Source organism: Oryx dammah, unplaced genomic scaffold, assembly GCF_014754425.2.
Source record: "Oryx dammah isolate SB20612 unplaced genomic scaffold, SCBI_Odam_1.1 HiC_scaffold_1, whole genome shotgun sequence".
NCBI lineage: Eukaryota > Metazoa > Chordata > Mammalia > Artiodactyla > Bovidae > Oryx > Oryx dammah.
Window position 1 is genome coordinate 63,830,303 of NW_024070185.1, and position 20,118 is coordinate 63,850,420.

Below are 20,118 nucleotides of genomic sequence, written 5' to 3' on the forward strand. Positions count from 1 at the left end.
ATGTTCCTTCTATTCCTGCTTTCTGGAGAGTTTGTATTATAAATGGATGTTGAATTTTGTCAAAGGCCTTCTCTGCATCTATTGAGATAATCATATGGCTTTTATTTTTCAATTTGTTAATGTGGTGAGTTACATTGATTGATTTGCGGATATTGAAGAATCCTTGCATCCCTGGGATAAAGCCCACTTGGTCATGGTGTATGATCTTTTTAATGTGTTGTTGGATTCTGATTGTTAGAATTTTGTTGAGGATTTTTGCATCTATGTTCATCAGTGATATTGGCCTGTAGTTTTCTTTTTTTGTAGTATCTTTGTCAGGTTTTGGTATTAGGGTGATGGTGGCCTCATAGAATGAGTTTGGAAGTTTACCTTCCTCTGCAATTTTCTGGAAGAGTTTGAGTAGGATAGGTGTTAACTCTTCTCTAAATTTTTGGTAGAATTCAGCTGTGAAGCCATCTGGACCTGGGCTTTTGTTTGCTGGAAGATTTCTGATTACAGTTTCAATTTCCGTGCTTGTGATGGGTCTGTTAAGATTTTCTATTTCTCCCTGGTTCAGTTTTGGAAAATTGTACTTTTCTAAGAATTTGTCCATTTCTTCCAGGTTGTCCATTTTATTGGCATATAATTGCTGAGAGCAGTCTCTTATGATCCTTTGTATTTCTATATTGTCTGTTGTGATCTCTCCATTTTCATTTCTAATTTTATTGATTTGATTTTTCTCTCTTTGCTTCTTGATGAGTCTGGCTAATGGTCTGTCAATTTTATTTATCCTTTCAAAGAACTAGCTTTTGGCTTTGTTGATTTTTGCTATGGTCTCTTTTGTTTCTTTTGCATTTATTTCTGCCCTAATTTTTAAAATTTCTTTCCTTCTGCTAACTCTGGGGTTCTCCAATTCTTCCTTTTCTAGTTGCTTTAGGTGTAGAGTTAGGTTATTTATTTGACTTTTTTCTTGTTTCTTGAGGTATGCCTGTATTGCTATGAACTTTCCTCTAAGCACTGCTTTTATAGTGTCCCACAGGTTTTGGGTTGTTGTGTTTTCATTTTCATTAGTTTCTATGCGTATTTTGATTTCTTTTTTGATTTCTTCTGTGATTTGTTGGTTATTCAGAAGCGTGTTGTTCAGCCTCCATATGTTGGAATTTTTAATAGTTTTTCTCTTGTAATTGAGATCTAATCTTAATGCATTATGGTCAGAAAAGATGCTTGGAATGATTTCGATTTTTTTGAATTTATCAAGGTTAGATTTATGGCCCAGTATGTGATCTATCCTGGAGAAGGTTCCATGAACACTTGAGAAAAAGGTGAAATTCATTGTTTTGGGGTGAAATGTCCTATAGATATCAATTAGGTCTAACTGGTCTAATGTATCATTTAAAGTTTGCGTTTCCTTGTTAATTTTCTGTTTAGTTGATCTGTCCATAGGTGTGAGTGGGGTATTAAAGTCTCCCACTATCATTGTGTTGTTGTTAATTTCCCCTTTCATACTTGTTAGCATTTGTCCTGCATAATGCAGTGCTCCTATATTGGGTGCATATATATTTATAATTGTTATATCTTCTTCTTGGATTGATCCTTTGATCATTATGTAGTGGCCTTCTTTGTCTCTTTTCACAGCCTTTGTTTTAAAGTCTATTTTATTGGATATGAGTATTGCCACTCCTGCTTTCTTCTGGTCTCTATTTGTGTGGAATATCTTTTCCAACCCTTCACTTTCAGTCTGTATGTGTCCCTTGTTTTGAGGTGGGTCTCTTGTAAGTAGCATATAGAGGGGTCTTGTTTTTGTATCCATTTGGCCAGTCTTTGCCTTTTGGTTGGGGCATTCAATCCATTTACGTTTAAGGTAATTATTGATAAGTATGATCCCGTTACCATTTACTTTATTATTTTGGGTTCGGGTTTATACTCCCTTTTTGTGTTTCCTGTCTAGAGAATATCCTTTAGAATTTGTTGGAGAGCTGGTTTGGTGGTGCTGAATTCTCTCAGCTTTTGCTTGTCTGTAAAGCTTTTGATTTCTCCTTCCTATTTGAATGAGATCCTTGCTGGGCACAGTAATCTGGGCTGTAGGTTATTTTCTTTCATCACTTTAAGTATGTCTTGCCATTCCCTCCTGGCCTGAAGAGTTTCTATTGAGAGATCAGCTGTTATCCTTATGGGAATCCCCTTGTGTGTTATTTGTTGTTTTTCCCTTGCTGCTTTTAATAGTTGTTCTTTGTGTTTGATCTTTGTTAATTTGATTAATATGTGTCTTGGTGTGTTTCGCCTTGGGTTTTTTCTTTCTTTTCTCTCTTCTGTTTCCTCTTTCCCCTCTCCTCCTCCCTTCCTTCCTTCCCTCCTTTGCTTTCTTCTCTCACTTCCTTTCTTACCTTATTGTCCTGGTTATGGCCTCCAGTGCAAGATCAGAAGTCCTTACCTTGTTCCCAATATTAGGGAATGATCTTTTACCACCAAGCATGATGTTAACTGTAGAGTTTTTGCAGATGTTTCTATGAGGTTGAGGATATTAACTTCTTTTTTAAGTTTCTGATAAGTTTTATGATGAATAGATGTTTATCAAATGGTTGTCTTTAAATCTGCTATCTTGCTCTTTTTGTCTATTTGTTCCATCTATTCTTTCTCCCCTTTTTTTCATGTTTTACTCCCTTTTGGATTAATTGCATATTCTTAAGATTCTATTTTTTCTCTTTTATTGGCATATTAATTATACCTCTGTTTTTATTTTTAAATGGTTGCTTTACAGTTCAGAATATTCATCTTTAACTTAGGATAGTCTACCTTCAAGTGATGTGTTATATATATATCACTTCACATATAAAAACTTTATGACAATACACTTCAATTTCTTCTCTCAGAGTCTATGTAGTATTATTGTAATATAATTTACGTCCGTCTAGTCAAGGCTGTGGTTTTTCCAGTGGTCATGTATGGATGTGAGAGTTGGACTGTGAAGAAAGCTGAGCACCGAAGAATTGATGCTTTTGAACTGTGGTGTTGGAGAAGACTCTTGAGAGTCCCTTGAACTGCAAGGAGATCCAACTAGTCCATTCTAAAGGAGGTCAGTCCTGGGTGTTCTTTGGAAGGACTAATGCTAAAGCTGAAACTCCGATACTTTGGCCACCTCATGTGAAGAGTTGACTCATTGGAAAAGACTCTGATGCTGGGAGGGAATTGGGGGCAAGAGGAGAAGGGGACGACAGAGGATGAGATGGCTGGATGGCATAATTGACATGAGTTTGAGTGAACTCCGGGAGTTGGTGATGGACAGGGAGGCCTGGCGTGCTGTGATTCATGGGGTTGCAAAGAGTAGGACACGACTGAGCAACTGAACTGAACTGAACTGAATTTACCATTTTCAGTGCTCTCACTTTTTTGTAGAGCCAGGTTTCTGTCTGGTATCATTTTCTCATCAACCTGAAGGACTTCCTTTCACATTTCTTGTAGTGCAGTTTTGCTGATGATAATGAATTCTGCTTGCTTTTTTGTGTTTGGAAAAAAATCTTATTTTGCTTTCACTTGAAAAAAAATATTTTCTCTGGGTATAGAATTCTAGGTTGACTTTTAGATTGTTTTAGTACTTTCAAGATGTTGCTTCAGTGATTTCTGGTTTGCACTGTTTCTCACAAGAAGTCTTCTATAATTCTTATCTGTGTTCCTCTGTACTTCACATCCTTTTTCCTCTTACTCTTTTTTAGATTTTACTATCACTTATTGTAAGTACTTTTGTTATGATATGCATTAGTATAATTTTCTTCATTTTCTTATTTATGGTATTCCTTGAGTTTCTTGGATCTGTGGGTTTATAGTTTTTACCAAATTTGGAAAAGCTTTGGCCATTCATTTTTCTTTTTTCCTTTCTTGTTGAGATACAACTGACATGCAGAACTGTTTAAGGTGTAGAACATAATGATTTGACTTACATACATCATGAAATGATTATCACAAAGAAATAATGAATGTCCATCATCTCATACAGATACAAAATAAAAGAAAAAAAACAGACTAGGATTTACTCTCTGTTTAACAACTTTTGTATGTAACATACAGCAGTGGTAATTATCTTAATCATGTTATATGTTATCTCCCTAGCTCTTATATATCTTATGATTGAAAGTCTGTATCTTTTGTCCATAAACTATATGGTTCCTTCTTTACATCTTTAGTTGTGGAAAATCTCTTCTGGTAGTCTTTAAGTTGTTCTTATCCGTACTTGCTCTGAAAATAGTTGTAATTTTGGTGCACCTGTGGGAGGAGGTGAGCTCAGGGTCTTCTTACTCCACCATCTCAGCCAGTATCTCATTAATTTTTCACATATTTTTTCTCTCCTTCAGGGAGTCCAACTGCGTACCAGTTACTTTCAATTTTCAATGTTGCTTTCAACTGGCCTTTGATTATTGATACTATATTCATTTATTGGCCATCTTTTTTTTCTGTTTCATTTTGGATGGTTTCTGTTTTACATTTTTAAATTTACTAATCTTTTCTTTGCATGTCTTAACCTTCTGTTCATCCATTTCATTTTTCATTTCAGCTATCTTTTTAATTTTAGGAATTGAATAAAAAATATCTTGCATATCTCTGTATCTTCAGTTTTCTTTAGCTTTCTTAAACATGGAATATATCATAACTTTTAATATCTTTATCTGTTAATTCCATTATCTCTATCATATCTAAATCTGTTTTTGTTGATTGGTTTTTCTTATTACAGATCATATTTCCCTGCCTTTTTTTTGCATGCATGGTAATTTTTTATTGGATGCCAGACATTCTGAATTTGTTGGATACTGAATATTCCAAAATTTCTTTGAGTACTTTTGAACTTTATTTATTCTGAGATACAACTAAGTTATTTAGGAACAGTGATCCTTTTGAGGCTCTTTTAAGCTTGCAGAGGATCAGAACAGACTTTGTTCCAGGCCTAACTTTCCCCCACACAGTACAGTACTTTGGAGTACTCTGCCTGATTCCAGTATGTTGAGAGATTTTTCTACTCTGACTGGTGGTCACATGAACTGTTTTTGGGCTTGTGTGATTTGGAGTGATGAGCCTACCTGGTCTTTTTCAGTGATTCTTTTTCTGTCTTCAGGTAGTTTCCTTATGTGCTTGTGCTGCTCTGTACTCAGCTGAAGACTCAAAAGCAAAACCCTGTGGATCTCTGAAACTCTCTCTCTGTATGGTCCTCTCCTGTTAATGCAGTTATATCCTCACATGCAGCTTTTTCTTCTCTGATACTCTGCTCCATGAATTCTTGCAGCCCTGACTTCTCTGGATTCTCTGTTTCCTTAACATTAATTTTTATTAAAAATATCATGACAGATTAGTATTAAGTAATAAATTTTAAAGTGACTTGTTTTCAGATTGTACCTTTGGCTTCCATTCCCTTCTTTTTATTAATATAACACTATCTAAATGAACATTTATACTGAATCTGCTGGCATCATTCAATTATTATTAGAGGTGAAAGCAGTAAATTTTAAATTTATTTGATTGGGTAGTGGTTTTAAGTTTATGTTTGGCAAATATATTTTCAATATACTCTAGTTATTTTTAAGCTTAATAGCTACTGTTCTTAGATGATGTAAAAAAAATTCAGGAGTTATCAAGAGTTTTTTTTTTTTGCTGTGTTGTAAACAATAGAGAATATACAAATACCCTTGAAAAAATTTTAGTGCTCTACTCTTATAATCTATTAGGCCTTCTATGTATATATGGGACATTTTCATGTTTATGTGTTTTCAGAATATTTCTAGGATGATTTTGTGTGTGTGTGTGTGTGTACGTGTATGTGTGTGTGTGTGGGTGGTATACCAAAAATATGTTTAATGTCATTATTCACATCTACTGACATCTTAATTATTTGGATTTTTAAAATTTCAATGAAAAATAATATGATATTTGACATTGTTTATATTTTGTGTAAATATTGTCATGTTACCACATTTTGCTATGGTTCTTCTCAAATGAAAAATTTTCCATTATGTTCATTAAATTTCTTAGATGAAACTCTGAAAACTAAACATAATCTAGGTGAAAAGCTAAAATATATAAAATGTTCATTCTCATTTTTACATACTTTCTAGTCTGTGATATCAATGTTCCTTTTTCTCAAATGAGATTTTAGTTTTCAGTAGTTGACTCTATCATTAACAGACATTTCAAAATCTTCATGTATAGTAAGAATATCTGATGAATGCTGTTAATCTTTTCATTTTTTTCACATTTTTTTACATTCTCAATCTTTATTTTTTTCACCTCCAAGGAGTATGCATTATAGACAAAATACATACTCTTTTTCAGTAAAAGAAAGTAAATAATATTTAGTGGTTTTTATTTGTTTTACCGTTTGCCAGAATTTTGTGTGTAATGTTTTTGAAAACTTCCTATCTGTATGGTCTTTGGACAGTTAATTCCCACTACTAAGTAAGTTTTTTAGCTTGCATGTTTAAGTTTCGGTGGGTGAGTGGAGATTTTTGTGGTAAACTGGGAATAATCACTTAGTGATTTAAAAAATTCATTACCTTTCCTTTTCTTTCGTACAGTATCAGAGGTGCAGAGTATGGGACAAGTTGCATGAAGAGCATATCAATGCAGGACGTACAGTTCAGGTATGGCTATTTTATTGTTTCAGGTAAATTGATATGAAAAATACAGTCCTAAGGAAATTTTGCTAAAATAAATACCCTGTAGCTGAATCCTTTTATTGTATTTGTAACTATTTCCTTAAAGATTCATTTTTAGCAGGAATTATTGAATCAGATGTCAGTCATCTTTTTAAGGTTTTGAATAATATTACCAAAATTTTCTCCAGAAATGTTATATTAACTTACACTTTCACTATGAATCCATTTTATAACATTAATACTACTCATTCCTTAAATTTTTGCTAATTAGTAGGTTAAAATAATGCTGCTTTGTTGTTTTAATCTGGACTTTTTCTTTCATTGCTTTGAAAGGTGAAACTTTTTATATGAACCTTGGATAGTAAATTTTTTAAAAATGAATTGTCTGTTCACGTCCCTTGCATATATTATGTTGTTGTCTTCTGTCAGAAGTCCTTATAATTTTAAGATAATTGATCTTTTTATAAGACTGATGCAGTAATATAGTGTTGTAAATATTATTTGCCAATTATTGGCTTTTTGATAAATGTTAATTATTTTAAATTAATTTCTGAAATTCATATATTTGCATAGTTAAAAGCCAAGTAAAAAGACACAGCACCTACCCTTCTACATATCCAGGTCCTTCTTTTAAGAAACTACTTTTAATCCTTTTGGCCATGTTCCTTGGTATTTAGCTCTTTATTCCTAAATACCATGTGTAGACTGTTATTTCTTAATCGGGTTTAGACATAGCCTCTTCACTTCTTGCTATATGAGGTGCAGATCTAGCTTTCAAGCCTACTCTCCTATTTCCTTCCCCCATATTTATATTATTATAAGTTTGGTTAAATGAGTGATTGATATCTCATTGTTTTGATTATAAGGACATTGTTTCTTGCTAAGCCAAATAGTGATAAACAGTACAGACTTTTGCTTTGTTTTACTCTAATATAGAATGTGTTTAGTATTTATTTTTAATTGAGATATAGTTCATATATGGTATTATATAAGTTATAGATATATAACATAGTGATTCACAATTTTTAAAGGTTATATTCCATTTCTAGTTATTATAAAATATTGGCTATATTCTCTGTATTGTACAAGGATATATTTATCCTTGTAGCTTATCTATTTTCTGCGAAGTAGATTGTATCTCTTAGTTGCCTACCCCTATCTTGCCCCACCTCTTTTCCCTGTCCTTAATGATAATCATCAATTTGTTCTCTATATCTGTGAGTCTGCTTAGGTCTTCTGCACATTTTTTTAGTTGGGTTGTTTGTTGTTTTTGCTGTTGAGTTATACAAGTCGTTTATATACTTTGGGTATAAACCCCTTATTGGTCACATCATTAGCACACGTTTTCTCCCATCCAGTTGGTTGTCTTTTTGTTTTGCCAGTGGTTTCTTTTGCTGTGCAAAAGCTTTTAAGTTTGATTAGGTCCCATTTGTTCATTTTTGCTTCTATTTCCTTTTCTTTAGGAGACAGATCCAAAAGAAATATTGCTAAGATTTATGTCAGAGTGTTCTGCCTGTGTTTTCTTCTAGAAGCTTTATGGTTTCTGGTCTTACATTTAAGTCTTTAATCCATTTTGAGTTTATTTTGGTATATGGTTTTAGAGAATTTTCTAATTGCATTCTTTTATATGTAACTGTCCCACCACTACTTACTGGAGAGATGACTTTTTTCCATCATATATTCTAGCCTCTTGTTGTAGATTTATTGACCATGAGTAGGTGGATTTATTTCTCAGCTCTCTGTTCTGTGCCACTTATCTATGTGTCTGTTTTTGTGCCAATACCATACTGTTTTGATTACTGTAGCTTTGTAGTATAGTCAGAAGTCAGGGAGCATGATTCCTCCAGCTCTGTTCTTTCTCAAGATTGTTTTGGCCATTTAGGATCTTTTTTGTTTCCATACAAACTTAAAAATTATTTGTTCTAGTACTGTGAAAAATGCCCTTGGCATATTGGTAGGGTTTGCATTGAATATATAGATTGCTTTGGAGAGTATGTCATTTTAAGAATATTAACTCTTCCAATCCATGTACATGGTATATCTCTCCGTCTGTTTGTGTCATCTTCATTTCTTTCATTAGTGTTTTATAGTGTTCCAGGTATAGGTCTTTTACCTCCTTAGGTAGGTTTAGTCCTAGATATTTTATTCTTTTTGATGCAGTGGTGAATGGATTATTTACTTAATTACTTTTTCTGATTACTTTGTTGTTAATATATAGAAATGCAACAGATTTCTGTATATTAATTTTGCATCCTGCAAATTTACCGAATTCATTGAGCTCTAGTAGTTTTCTGGTGGTATGTTTAGGATTTTCTAAGTATCATGTCACCTGCAAACAGTGACAGTTTTACTACTTTCTTTTCAGTTTGGATTCCTTTTATTTCTTTTTCTCATCTGATTGCTGTGGCTGGAACTTCCAATACTATGTTGAATAAAAGTGCTAAGAGTGGACATTCTTGTCTTGTTTCTGACCTTAGAGGAAATACTTTGTCCTCTTTATTGTTAAGTATGATGTTAACTGTCCTTTTGCTTCTTTTGGAGTTAATAATCTTTTCATTTAAAAAAATATCCTGTTTTTTGTATATTTTTAGTTAATTTTTTTTTGTTTGTTGTAGCTAATGTTTTATTTTTTTATTTAAATTTTTATTTTTACTTTATTTTACTTTACAATACTGCATTGGTTTTGCCATACATTGACATGAATCCACCACGGGTGTACATGAGTTCCCAAACATGAACCCCCCTCCCACCTCCCACCCATATCATCTTGCTCCACATCTCTGCCAGAATGCTGTCAATATTTTTCATATGCTCAAATATGTCACTTCAATTCTCTATCCTAAAGACTCTCTCCTGAAACCCTTCTTCCATTTCCAATCTGAACTCATTTTCTAGGTTTGTTGCACAGCTGTTGTTCTGGGACTTCCCTCAGTTGTTCCCGTGTTGGGTTCCTGTTTTTTCTGGATATCACGTCTTCCTCATTTTTGGCTTACTCCATTGTTCTGTTGGAATATATCTTTCAATAGCTCTCAAATAAGGGTACCTTAGAGGTAAAATTTTAATTTATTATGTGTCTGATAAATACCGATATTTTCCCCTCACATGTGATTGCTAATTTCAGTAGGTATAGAATTCTCTTTCAGTTTTGAAGGCTTTCTAATTTACTGTTGCTCTTAAAAAGTAAATGTCATCTAGTTTCCCATTCTTTGTATAGGACCAAGTTTTTTTTCCTTTAGGGAACTTTTGTGATCTGTTTACCTTAGAGTTCTGAAATTTGATAATGTGATATGCTTTGTATTGGACACTTTCATTTTAAAAACTCATGATTTTAATTCTGTGAATTTTTCTTTCCTTTTCATAAAATATATTTTTAAAAAATTATTTACTTATTTTTGGCTGCACTGGGTCTTCATTGCTGCTCTAGGGCTTTCTCTAGTTATGGTAATCAGGGGCCACTCTAGTTGCACTGTGTTGGTTTCTTATTGCAGCGGCTTCTCTTGTGTTGGAGCATGGGGTTAGGGCATGCAGGCTTCAGTTGTTGCAGCTTGTGGGCTCTAGAGTGCAGGTTCAGTGTTTGTGGTGCATGGGCTTAGTTGTCTCACAGCATGTGTGATCTTTCTGGATCAGGGATTAAACCTGTGTTCCCTGCATTGACAGATGGATTCTTAACCACTGGACTACCAAGGAAGCCCTTGGGAATTTTTCTTGCTTATTGATTATTTATTCCTCTGTGTTTTCTTTTGTCCTCTCTTCTTAAAATATCCTTTTACCACAAGGGTCAGCAAACTATAGCTCACAGGCCAAATCTTGCCTGCTGTGGGCCCCATTTATTTATGTACTATATTTGGCTGCTTTCATACTACAACAGCAGAATTGAATGGTTGCATCAAGAGATCATATGGCTGGCAAAGCCTAAACTATTTACTGTCCAATCCTTTGCAGAAAAAGTTTGCTGATCTCTATTCAGTTGAATGGAAGACTCTTGGATTGCTTTTCTAATTTTCTATTCTCTTTTCTGAGAGATTTCCTCAGCTTTATTTTCAATTCTTTCTACTGAATTCTTTGCTTCTACTATTATGACATTTATTTCCCAAGAACTTTATCTTATTATTTTTTATAGCATTTTACCTTTGGACATAACAATTCTTTCTGCTTTTCTGAGACATTAAAGAGCTGATTGCTTGTCTCCTGGTGGACTTCACTTAAATATTCTTTGATAGGCTGGCATTTTCCTTGGAGCAACCTCCAAGTATCAGTGTCTGGAGGTTGTTGTGGTTTAGTTTTCTGAAGAAGAATCCTTGTTTTCCTCCTAGGGTAAGGAGGCACTTATTTCCTAATTACAGAAGCAGCGTAGGTGAATTCTGTGCTTCCATTGTTCAGTCATGTGAGTCCTGCCCCCTCTCTATTTTAGCCCTGTGTCAAATGTTTCTGAATTTGAAGTCTCATCAAAAAAGGCATCTTTAGTCCTCTTACATTTCAAAAAATGTTACTATGGCTGCAGTATACTCAGTAGATTGGGATAGAATATAATCAGTGCAAGAGATTATTTGGGAGTGGTTACAGAAATGGTGAAGGTACAGAAAAAAAGATTGATTTGAAACTTAGGTGGAAATTTGACTTGCCTTTCATATATATGTATTTTATCAGTATTTCTTGTTGCCTAGATTATAGCCCTAATATCAGTGACTATGTCTCCACTAATTGTGTATCTCAGAATGCCAGCTGCTCAGCAAGATTCAGAGTTTATGGAATGGTACTGTGCATGTTAATGTCAATGAGATTATTATGACTTTTGTTTCTTACCATCTTCACTGTTTAACAGGTTATTAAAAATCACTTATGACTTTCTGAGACAATGGTAGGGTCAAAGTGTTTGTTTACTGATTTTTTTAAACTATATATATATATTTACATTATTGATCTCCATCTGGCATAGAAGTTTTATGTGTACCATTAAAATAATGAGATTGAAACTGTTTTTAGATGTAGGTATTGGCTTAGTTTTATTCGTATATGCCTTGAATTTTTTGTATAGGCTTGTTCTTTGCTAGTTTGTGTAAAACATTTTTAGATAAACAATTTAATGAACAGTTACTATGAATTTTCAAGATTTATCATTATTAGATTTGTACAGTAAGAACTATCTTTTTACTTTTGTTACAATGTCTGTTGAAAAGGAGCTCTTAATTTAAATGTGTCAGTCTTTATTTATCAGTCTTTTCTCTTGTGGTTCATGCTTTTGCTGTCTTGTTCAGGGAATGTTCTGTGTCCTAAGATCAAGAAGATATTTCCCTATATTTTCTATTGAATATTTTAAATATTTTGCTTTTAACATTTAAGTTGTTAATCCACCTGGTATGAGGTAGATATAAGTAAAATATTATCCCATTTGGAAAACCAGTTGTCTTTCATTATTAACAGATATCTGCAGTGTTACTTACATATTGCAGTTCCATATGCATGAGTCTGTCTCTGGTCTTTCTCTTCTATTTGTCTATTTCTCCATCAAGGTCCATACTATGTTAAGACAGCCTTGTTATAAGGCTTGATATCTAGTAGGACAATACGGTTACCTTATTTTTCCTTCCCAGGAGTGTTTTGGCTATGCTTGGCCATTTGGTAATCCATATAAAATTTGGAATCTGTTTTTCAAAGTTTATACACAATCTTGTTGGAAATATGGGAATCACATTAGATTTATTCATCTATTTAGAGAAAATTGACATATTTACAATGTCCTGTTTTCCTACCTATGAATATATGATATTCTTGTACTTGTTTACAACTTCTTTATTATATGTGTATCTTTATAGTTTTATGCATAAGATTGTGGTAGATTGTACAATCTATCAAGATATCTACATAGGTTTTTATCATCCTACATGGTCTTCTACAGTATGTCCTTGTTGCTCCCCACCAATAGGTGGAGTCTCATTCCCCTCCCTTTGAATCTGAGCTGTGGCAGAAGTAATGCCACTAGACTTGTGAGGCTAGGTTAGAAAAAGCCAAATAGCTCCCAGTGGTTCTCTGAGGATGCTTGCACTGGAGGAAATTAGCCATATGCTAATTTCCATATATCTGAAGACCTCCATGCAGGAGATATCCACAGCCACAACTGAGCTCTTAGGAATTTCTAGCCTCAAGTGCTAGCCACATGAGTGAGCCATCTTGGACATCAGTGCAGTTGAGCCTTCAAATGAATACAACTTCAGCCAATGCCTGACTCAATTACATGAGTGATCCCAGGGAAGAACTCTTCAGCTGATTTCTTCAATGTCTGGTCTGCAAAGTCATTAGCAAAATTAAGTGGTGGTTTTAGGCAGGAGGAATTTGGAGGAATTTGTTATGCAGCAACAAATGACTGGAATACAGGACTTACACTTAATTTTGTCTATTTCAATCTACTTCATTAATTTGTTCTTAAATACTTTATTGTTTTAGGATGTGTCTTTGTGTTTGAGGGAGGTATGAAACATTGTCCTTTTAAATTATGTTTTCTAACTTTTGGTGGTATATATAGAAATAGAGTTAATTTTCATATATAGATCTTATGGCCAATTATACTAAATAATTTAAAGCTTTAGGAAAAGAAGTATCATAAGTCAGTATGTGACTAATTGTCAAATATATTCTGGAGACCAATAAGCGATAGAATGTCAGCTATTGGGGTGCTGGATAAGGGCAATATTATTCTCATTTTTCAGATTAAAGAAGGCTGAAGAACATAGAAACTGGTGTTTGTCTAAAGCACAAGACTGTCATAAGTTGAAAGACAGGGGAATTGTTTTTAATATTAACTCAGGTGGATAGACTAATCCAGGAGTATTCTCAGGAATACTGCACTTAATACATAGATAGTAGGTCTTCATTAGATATTTGTTGAGTAAATGAATGGAGGCCCTTTTCTCCTTTGGTTTTTATTCCTTTAGGTGGTTCATGTAATATATTTTAAGCTATATGTAATCTTTTTTGGTGCCTTTTGATATTGAAATATGTGTGAAGTCATTAACTACTATTAATACCTTAATGTAATAGTTAGGTAATACAAGCAAGGGATAGTCCAGATTTACTTTAATTAAATAGTATGGCTCTGGGGTCCTTAATAATAAATTGTATGACATCTAGAATGTGTTTACTCTAAGTTGTTTAAATGTTTCCCAGTGGACTTGTGCTTTATGTTTGTAAAGAAATTAGATTAATTATTATGATACCAAATGTTTTCTGCTGTGTACAATTTGCTCTCAAAATTACATGTTGTAAAAACACATTAGAAATCCTTAAATCAATATTTAACAAAGGCAAATATATGCATAGCTTCTCTTGTTTTAATCATTACATACATAATTAGCCATTTTTCAGAATTTTAATTAACTCAGAATGATTACTTTTTACAATTATCAGTATAGATAAGTATACATTTAAATATATCTTTTAATCTACAGACAGAAATTTCAGGATATTTCTGGAAGAAGGGAAAAAGCCATAACTAGTTACTAAATTTAGATGCAGAACTAGAAAGAGAGAGATGTCACCTTTACTTTACTGAAAATTTGGCCATAGTTTGCAGTTTACTACTACTTGCTTACTGCAAAATATTTTAATTACTGAGTTGGTATACTTTAAAAAAAAAACTTATTTCCTTGATTATAGTACCATTTATCAAACTTGATAGTTTTGCATATTTTCAGAACTTGGCATACTATTATTTATTATATTTTCAGGAGATTATTGGGAGAACCTGGTTATTAGGAGAACAGAAACACTTGAACGTTTACTATGTCCTAGATACTATTCCAGGGCTTCCCTGGTGGCTCAGCAGTAAAGAATCCGCCTGTAATTCAGGAGACGAGGGTTCGTCCCTAGGTTGAAAAGATCCCTTGGAGAAGGAAATGGCAACTCACTCCAGTATTCTTGCCTGGGAAATCCCATGGACAGAGGAGCCTGGTGGGATACAGTCCATGCAGTTACAAGACATGACTTAGCCACTAAACCACCACCACAGATACTATTCAAGTCACTGGAGATACAGCTGTGAGCAAAACAGAAGAAAATTCGTTTCTCATTGAATTTTTATGTTGGGGGTAGGAATGAAGAAAACAGACATATTTTTAAAATAAATATTTAGATGATTATAAGTACCTTGAAGTAAAAGCAAAAGCTGGTTAAAAGGAACAAAGAATTGCTGGAGATGATGAGTGTTGTTTTGTATAAAGGATGGTTGTGGAAGGTTTCTAATGACATTTGAGCTGAGACCTGGAGGAAGTAAAGGCTAAGGGAAGCCCAATGTGAAGACTCTGAGGTGAGAGGATGTGTGGCATATTCAGGGAGTAATAAGGAGGTCACTGTGGTTGATGTGAGCCCAAGAGATGAGGTCAGAGAGATCAGCTGTCTCTAATTAGGGAAGGCCTTGCAGGATGTGGTAACTTAAAGTTCTGAGCATATGATAATGTGATGTGATTTAAAAGAGCACCTTGACTATTATGAGAAGGATAGATTCTGTGGGAGCAAGGATTGAAGCAAGAATGCCAGATAGGTGGCTAATAAAATAATCAGGGTACTATGGGTCTGCTTTTTAGCAGAAACACTCAGGTATAGACAATTTGTGTAGAATGTCAGAGGCCTGGTATGTTAATTTTTACATACTTTCTGTAGCCCTGGGAAATGGTTCTGGACTTAAAATCTTGACAGAGGAATAAGGAGCTCTTGACAACAAATTTAACATTGAAATACCATTTTGAGAAGTTACACACACTTCAAATATACAAAAATGTAGGAAAGGAAATAATGAAAATATAACATTTATATACTCATCACTCAACTTTGTCAACTCTTAACATTTTGCCCAATTTCTTCCCATTTTTTTTGGAAAGAAAAATTTAGAAATACCACTGAAGTCAGTTGTGTACCCTTCCTTGATTCCATTTACTTTGTTCCTGTCTGCGTCTGAAGGAAATCTTTTCCCTTGTTTTAAGTATTTGCCATTTTTCTGCATATAACTGTATATAAATACCTGGAGAAGGAAATAGCAACCCACTCCAGTATTCTTGCCTGGAAAAATCCCATGGACAGAGGAGCCTGGAGGGCTGCAGTCCATGGGGTTGCAGAGAGTTGGACACAATTGAGCACTTGTCAGCAGCATATATAAATAATATATGATATTGTTTTTGCTTTTGTTTCTGCTTTTTTTCCCAAACAGCTTTCTTGAGGTATAATTGACATTTGATAAAATATACAATTTGATAAGTTTTGATATATATACACACCATGAGACCATCACCGCAATCAAGATACCGTGAACCCTTCACCACAGTCCAGATAACAAAAATATATCCATTGCTCCCAAGTTTCCTTATACCCCCGGTAACCTTCTTTCTGACTTCCTCTTCATCCTCCCACATGCACATACACTCCTACTACCCGAGCAACCACTGACCTGCTTTCTGTTACTATGCATTAGTTTGAATTTTCTAGAATGTTCTATAAATAGAAGCATATAGTATATACTTCTTTTTTGTCTGGTTTCTTTCACTTTCACTTTGCATGTATATTTTGAAGTTCATCCATGTTGTATTGTGTATCAGTACTTCACCACTTTTGTTTTTATTTTCAATTATATATCTTTATTAACAAAAGATAAATAAAATACAAAATAGACACTAATATCACTTTTTATGTTGAACCAGCCTATGTTAAGGTAGGAATGTGAAAACATAAAATTTGACATTCTTAAAGTAGGTAAGAATTAGATCTGTTTGCATCACTGTTTTAATTTCATACTGGTCTGAATTTAGATTCAGTGTATATCCACAGTACTTGACAGTTTGATTTAGTTACTTTCCCATCAGCAGTGTTTCTGAGATGTTAACTTAATGCAATATTCTAGTGGGTTTTGGTAGTTTGGAAAAGCCAGTGAACTGTTCAAAGTCAGTGTACTTGTGTCAGGGGTTTTAAACAGGCTGTTTTCACTGATCCCATTCTGTCAGTATTATCTTCACAATGTTATTAGAAGAAGCTAAAAAATCATGTCATTCTCAGTTACTAATAGCCCTACAGGCTATACTTGTAATATTTTGAAGACACCTTCAACTTCAGGTTTCACTTTTTGCAAATTTTACCAAAAGACACCTGCTGGCTATAAAGATTAGGTACAACAGATACTCTACAATCTTTAAAAACTCTAATATTCATGATTGTTATATAAAGGCAGTCACAATTAAAATAGCAATTAGTATCACAAACCATATCCTCTGTGATAAAGGAGAGGATTTCGGTGTCTGAATACCCCCGTCCAGAATTGTAAAAGACCTAGGACTGATCAGTCAACACTGACTCAAGGGTGAAAAACTTTTTTTCCCTATTCAAAGGCTAACACATTTAGTTCTGAGTGTAAGATACAAGGAAATGTTTTGAAAATCAAAATTTTATAACCAAGTGGAAAACAGAATTGTTACTACACAGATTGACATCAGGGATAAACTTATTCACATGTTCTACAGATTTCCTTCCAGTAACCCAACGCTCAAGATAGGTTATCAGCTTCAGATCAGAAAAATCTCAGAAGGCAAAAAGAAATGATTATCAAATAACTACAGTTATAGTTACTACTAATTAAAAAAAATGAAGTCCTTGTTTCAAGAAAGAGTAACTAACTGCATTCACAGTGAGTTGTAACACTACATAAAGGGCCATAAAAACTGAGGAAATAAAGTTTGAAACAATAAATAAATGTTGAGAAGATATTTATGATAGGTGGAGAACTGAGACCGTTTCCCACATCACTAATATAAAATCTCAAATAAAATCTTAATCTGCACTTAATGTACCACTTTATTTCTTCTTCTTTGTTCTTCACTGTGTAAAGGAAAGAATTTACTGTGAGACTTCTGGATGCTTTATTAAAGTCAGGCAGTCTCCTTGCTTCCTGACTTTAACGAGAATAGATAGGGATTTTTCCGTCGATAATCAACAGCAAGAATCTAAAAGAATGTATCAGCAGAGTCTATCTTGGGTCACTGTCAGTGACGAGTTACTACTGTCCAAGGAAGGAGGCCATGGGGTCATCTGGCCTCTGACATTTCATTCTGTAGGCCTCCATTTCCTCTTCAGTGGTTCCTGAGTTTCATATATGCTGTTGTAAGGTCGCTTCCTCTCATCAATCTGCATGATCTCCTTGACGTGAAGAAGACGGACCTCTTCTGCATTCAGTGCCTTTTTTTTTTTCTTTTTCTCCTTTTAGTTTTTCCTGATGCATCTCCATGAGGGTTTGAGGGTTTTTTCACAGATTCTTCTCCAGTTGCATCATTTATAATACATTCCTCTGAATTAGCAATCTCATTCCCAGCTTCTGCAGTACAATAGGAATACTTGAAAAAAGAATGACAGCATTTGTATCCCCATCGGCCTTCTTTCCAGTAAAATCCCCAGATATGTGTATGATTGTTGATCTTCAGATCTTCCTCGTACTTGGAGCAGGTGACAGCCACTCCTGTCCTTTGATGACTGTCCAATATCTTGAGTATTCCACATAGTTTTCAGTCTGAGCTAAAAGCAATTTGGCTGGAGGAGCATCCAAGCGTTCTTGACTGCCATACTTTTCCAGGATGCTTTCTTTCTGCTGTTCTTTGAAGTCTTCTTTCTTGACTTTGAAGGACTCATACAGTAGCTCTAGTTTTGTAGGATCTGCTTGTAGATGCACTTCACACCCCTTGTCATAGGCTTCCCAAGCAAACAGTTGAGTCTGAGCCATTGAAATGGTATCACCTGTGTATCTAATGAAGTTATCCCCTGCATAGCTGACTTCATCTGGATTCTTTCCTGCATTCACATAGGGATTCTCTCTAATTGCCCAGTTTGGGGATCATAGTAAGCAGAATTTGGATCTAAATTCCACATATATTTTACAATATATTCTCGAATCCTGAGATTCCGACAGTAATTCATCTCTTAGAGTCAAAATTCTGTCCAGGCATGTCAATATCATCTGCATATTTATCTTCATCCTCATCTTCACTGTTATGATCTTTTTCCATCTGAGAATTCATTTCTTCTTCTCCCCACTGATGTTTTAGAGAATTAGCCTGTTCCACTAATTTTCCTGAGGCTAATTCTTCTTGGAGTTTTTGGGCTTTCAGTGTTCACTTTGCTAGGTCAACTTTGGCATCAGTTCAGTTCAGTTCAGTCGCTCAGTTGTGTCCAACTCTTTGCAACCCCACGAACCACAGCATGCCAGGCCTCCTTGTCTATCACCAACTCCCAGAGTCTACCCAAACCATGTCCATTGAGTCGGTGATGCCATCTAGCCGTCTCATCCTCTCTTATCCCCTTCTCCTCCTGCCCCCAGTCCCTCCCAGCATCAGTGTCTTTTCCAATGAGTCAGTTCTTTGCATGAGGTGGCCAAAGTATTGGAGTTTCAGCTTCAGCATCAGTCCTTCCAATGAATACCCAGAACTGATCTCCTTTAGAATGGACTGGTTGGATCTCCTTGCAGTTCAAGGGACTCTCAAGAGTCTTCTCCAACGCCACAGTTCAAAAGCATCAATTCTTCGGTGCTCAGCTTTCTTCACAGTCCAACTCTCACATCCATACATGACCACAGGCAAAACCATAGCCTTGACTAGACAGACCTTTGTTGGCAAAGTAATATCTCTGCTTTTCAATATACTGTCTAGGTTGGTCATAACTTTCCTTCCAAGGAGTAAGAGTCTTTTAATTTCATGGCTGCAGTCACCATCTGCAGTGATTTTGGAGCCCCCCCCCAAATAAACTCTTCTACAATTTTCATATATTCTGGATTGTAGCCATTCCACCAATCCCTCTTCCCATCGTAGTCAAACATCAGCTGAGGCTGGACGTGTTCATCTGGAGCTATATTAGTCTCCGTAAATTTTGCTCCAACTCACCTAGGTCTCTCAAAACAGTCTTTTTGTGTGTCATGGCTCTACAGTTTTCACATGCTCCTTTTTGATATTTAGTAATTATGGAATTCTCTTTTACACCCCTCTTATACCATTCTCCGGATGGGCCTATACTGCTTTTGTTTCTCTGGCTGTGGTCTCTGATACTTTAAAGTAGGCATTTTTGATGGATCAACATACCATGGCACTTAAGAAATATACTGAGGAATATGAGGATTGATGTCTTTTCCTTCTTCATCAACTTCTGCAGGGGCATTGCCCAATTTTTACTGTTCCTCTAGATCCTTTTTCTTTCTCCAGTCCTCTCTAGTCATCTTCTTTGGTTTCTCTAAACTCATTTCTTTGGGCCCTGACAAGGGGGCCACATTGGCTGCATCACGGCTGCAGCTGACATGGTTATCTGGCCTCCTGGTCCCAACGCTGCTGACCCTATAACAGTTCGACATGAATAAACTTCACCACTTTTTATTGTTGAGTAGGTACTATATTGTATGGATCTACCACAGTCTGTTTATCTATTCATCTGTTGATGGACATTTGGGTATTTCTAGTTTTTGTCTACTACAAATAAGTCTACTATGAATGTTTGA

The 20,118-nt window shown here is 34.9% G+C and overlaps 1 protein-coding gene and 1 pseudogene across 2 annotated transcripts in view; one reads left to right on the forward strand and one right to left on the reverse strand.

The window, feature by feature from the left end:
- STX17 (syntaxin 17) overlaps positions 1 to 20,118 on the forward strand; it is a 75,475-nt gene that overhangs the window by 20,042 nt on the left and 35,315 nt on the right. For both annotated transcript variants that reach the window (XM_040239003.1, XM_040239010.1), the window contains exon 3: positions 6,534 to 6,599. In XM_040239003.1, coding sequence (XP_040094937.1) covers positions 6,534 to 6,599 — 66 coding nt within the window. The remainder of the gene's footprint in view (positions 1 to 6,533; positions 6,600 to 20,118) is intronic.
- LOC120862873 lies at positions 17,112 to 19,976 on the reverse strand (annotated as a pseudogene).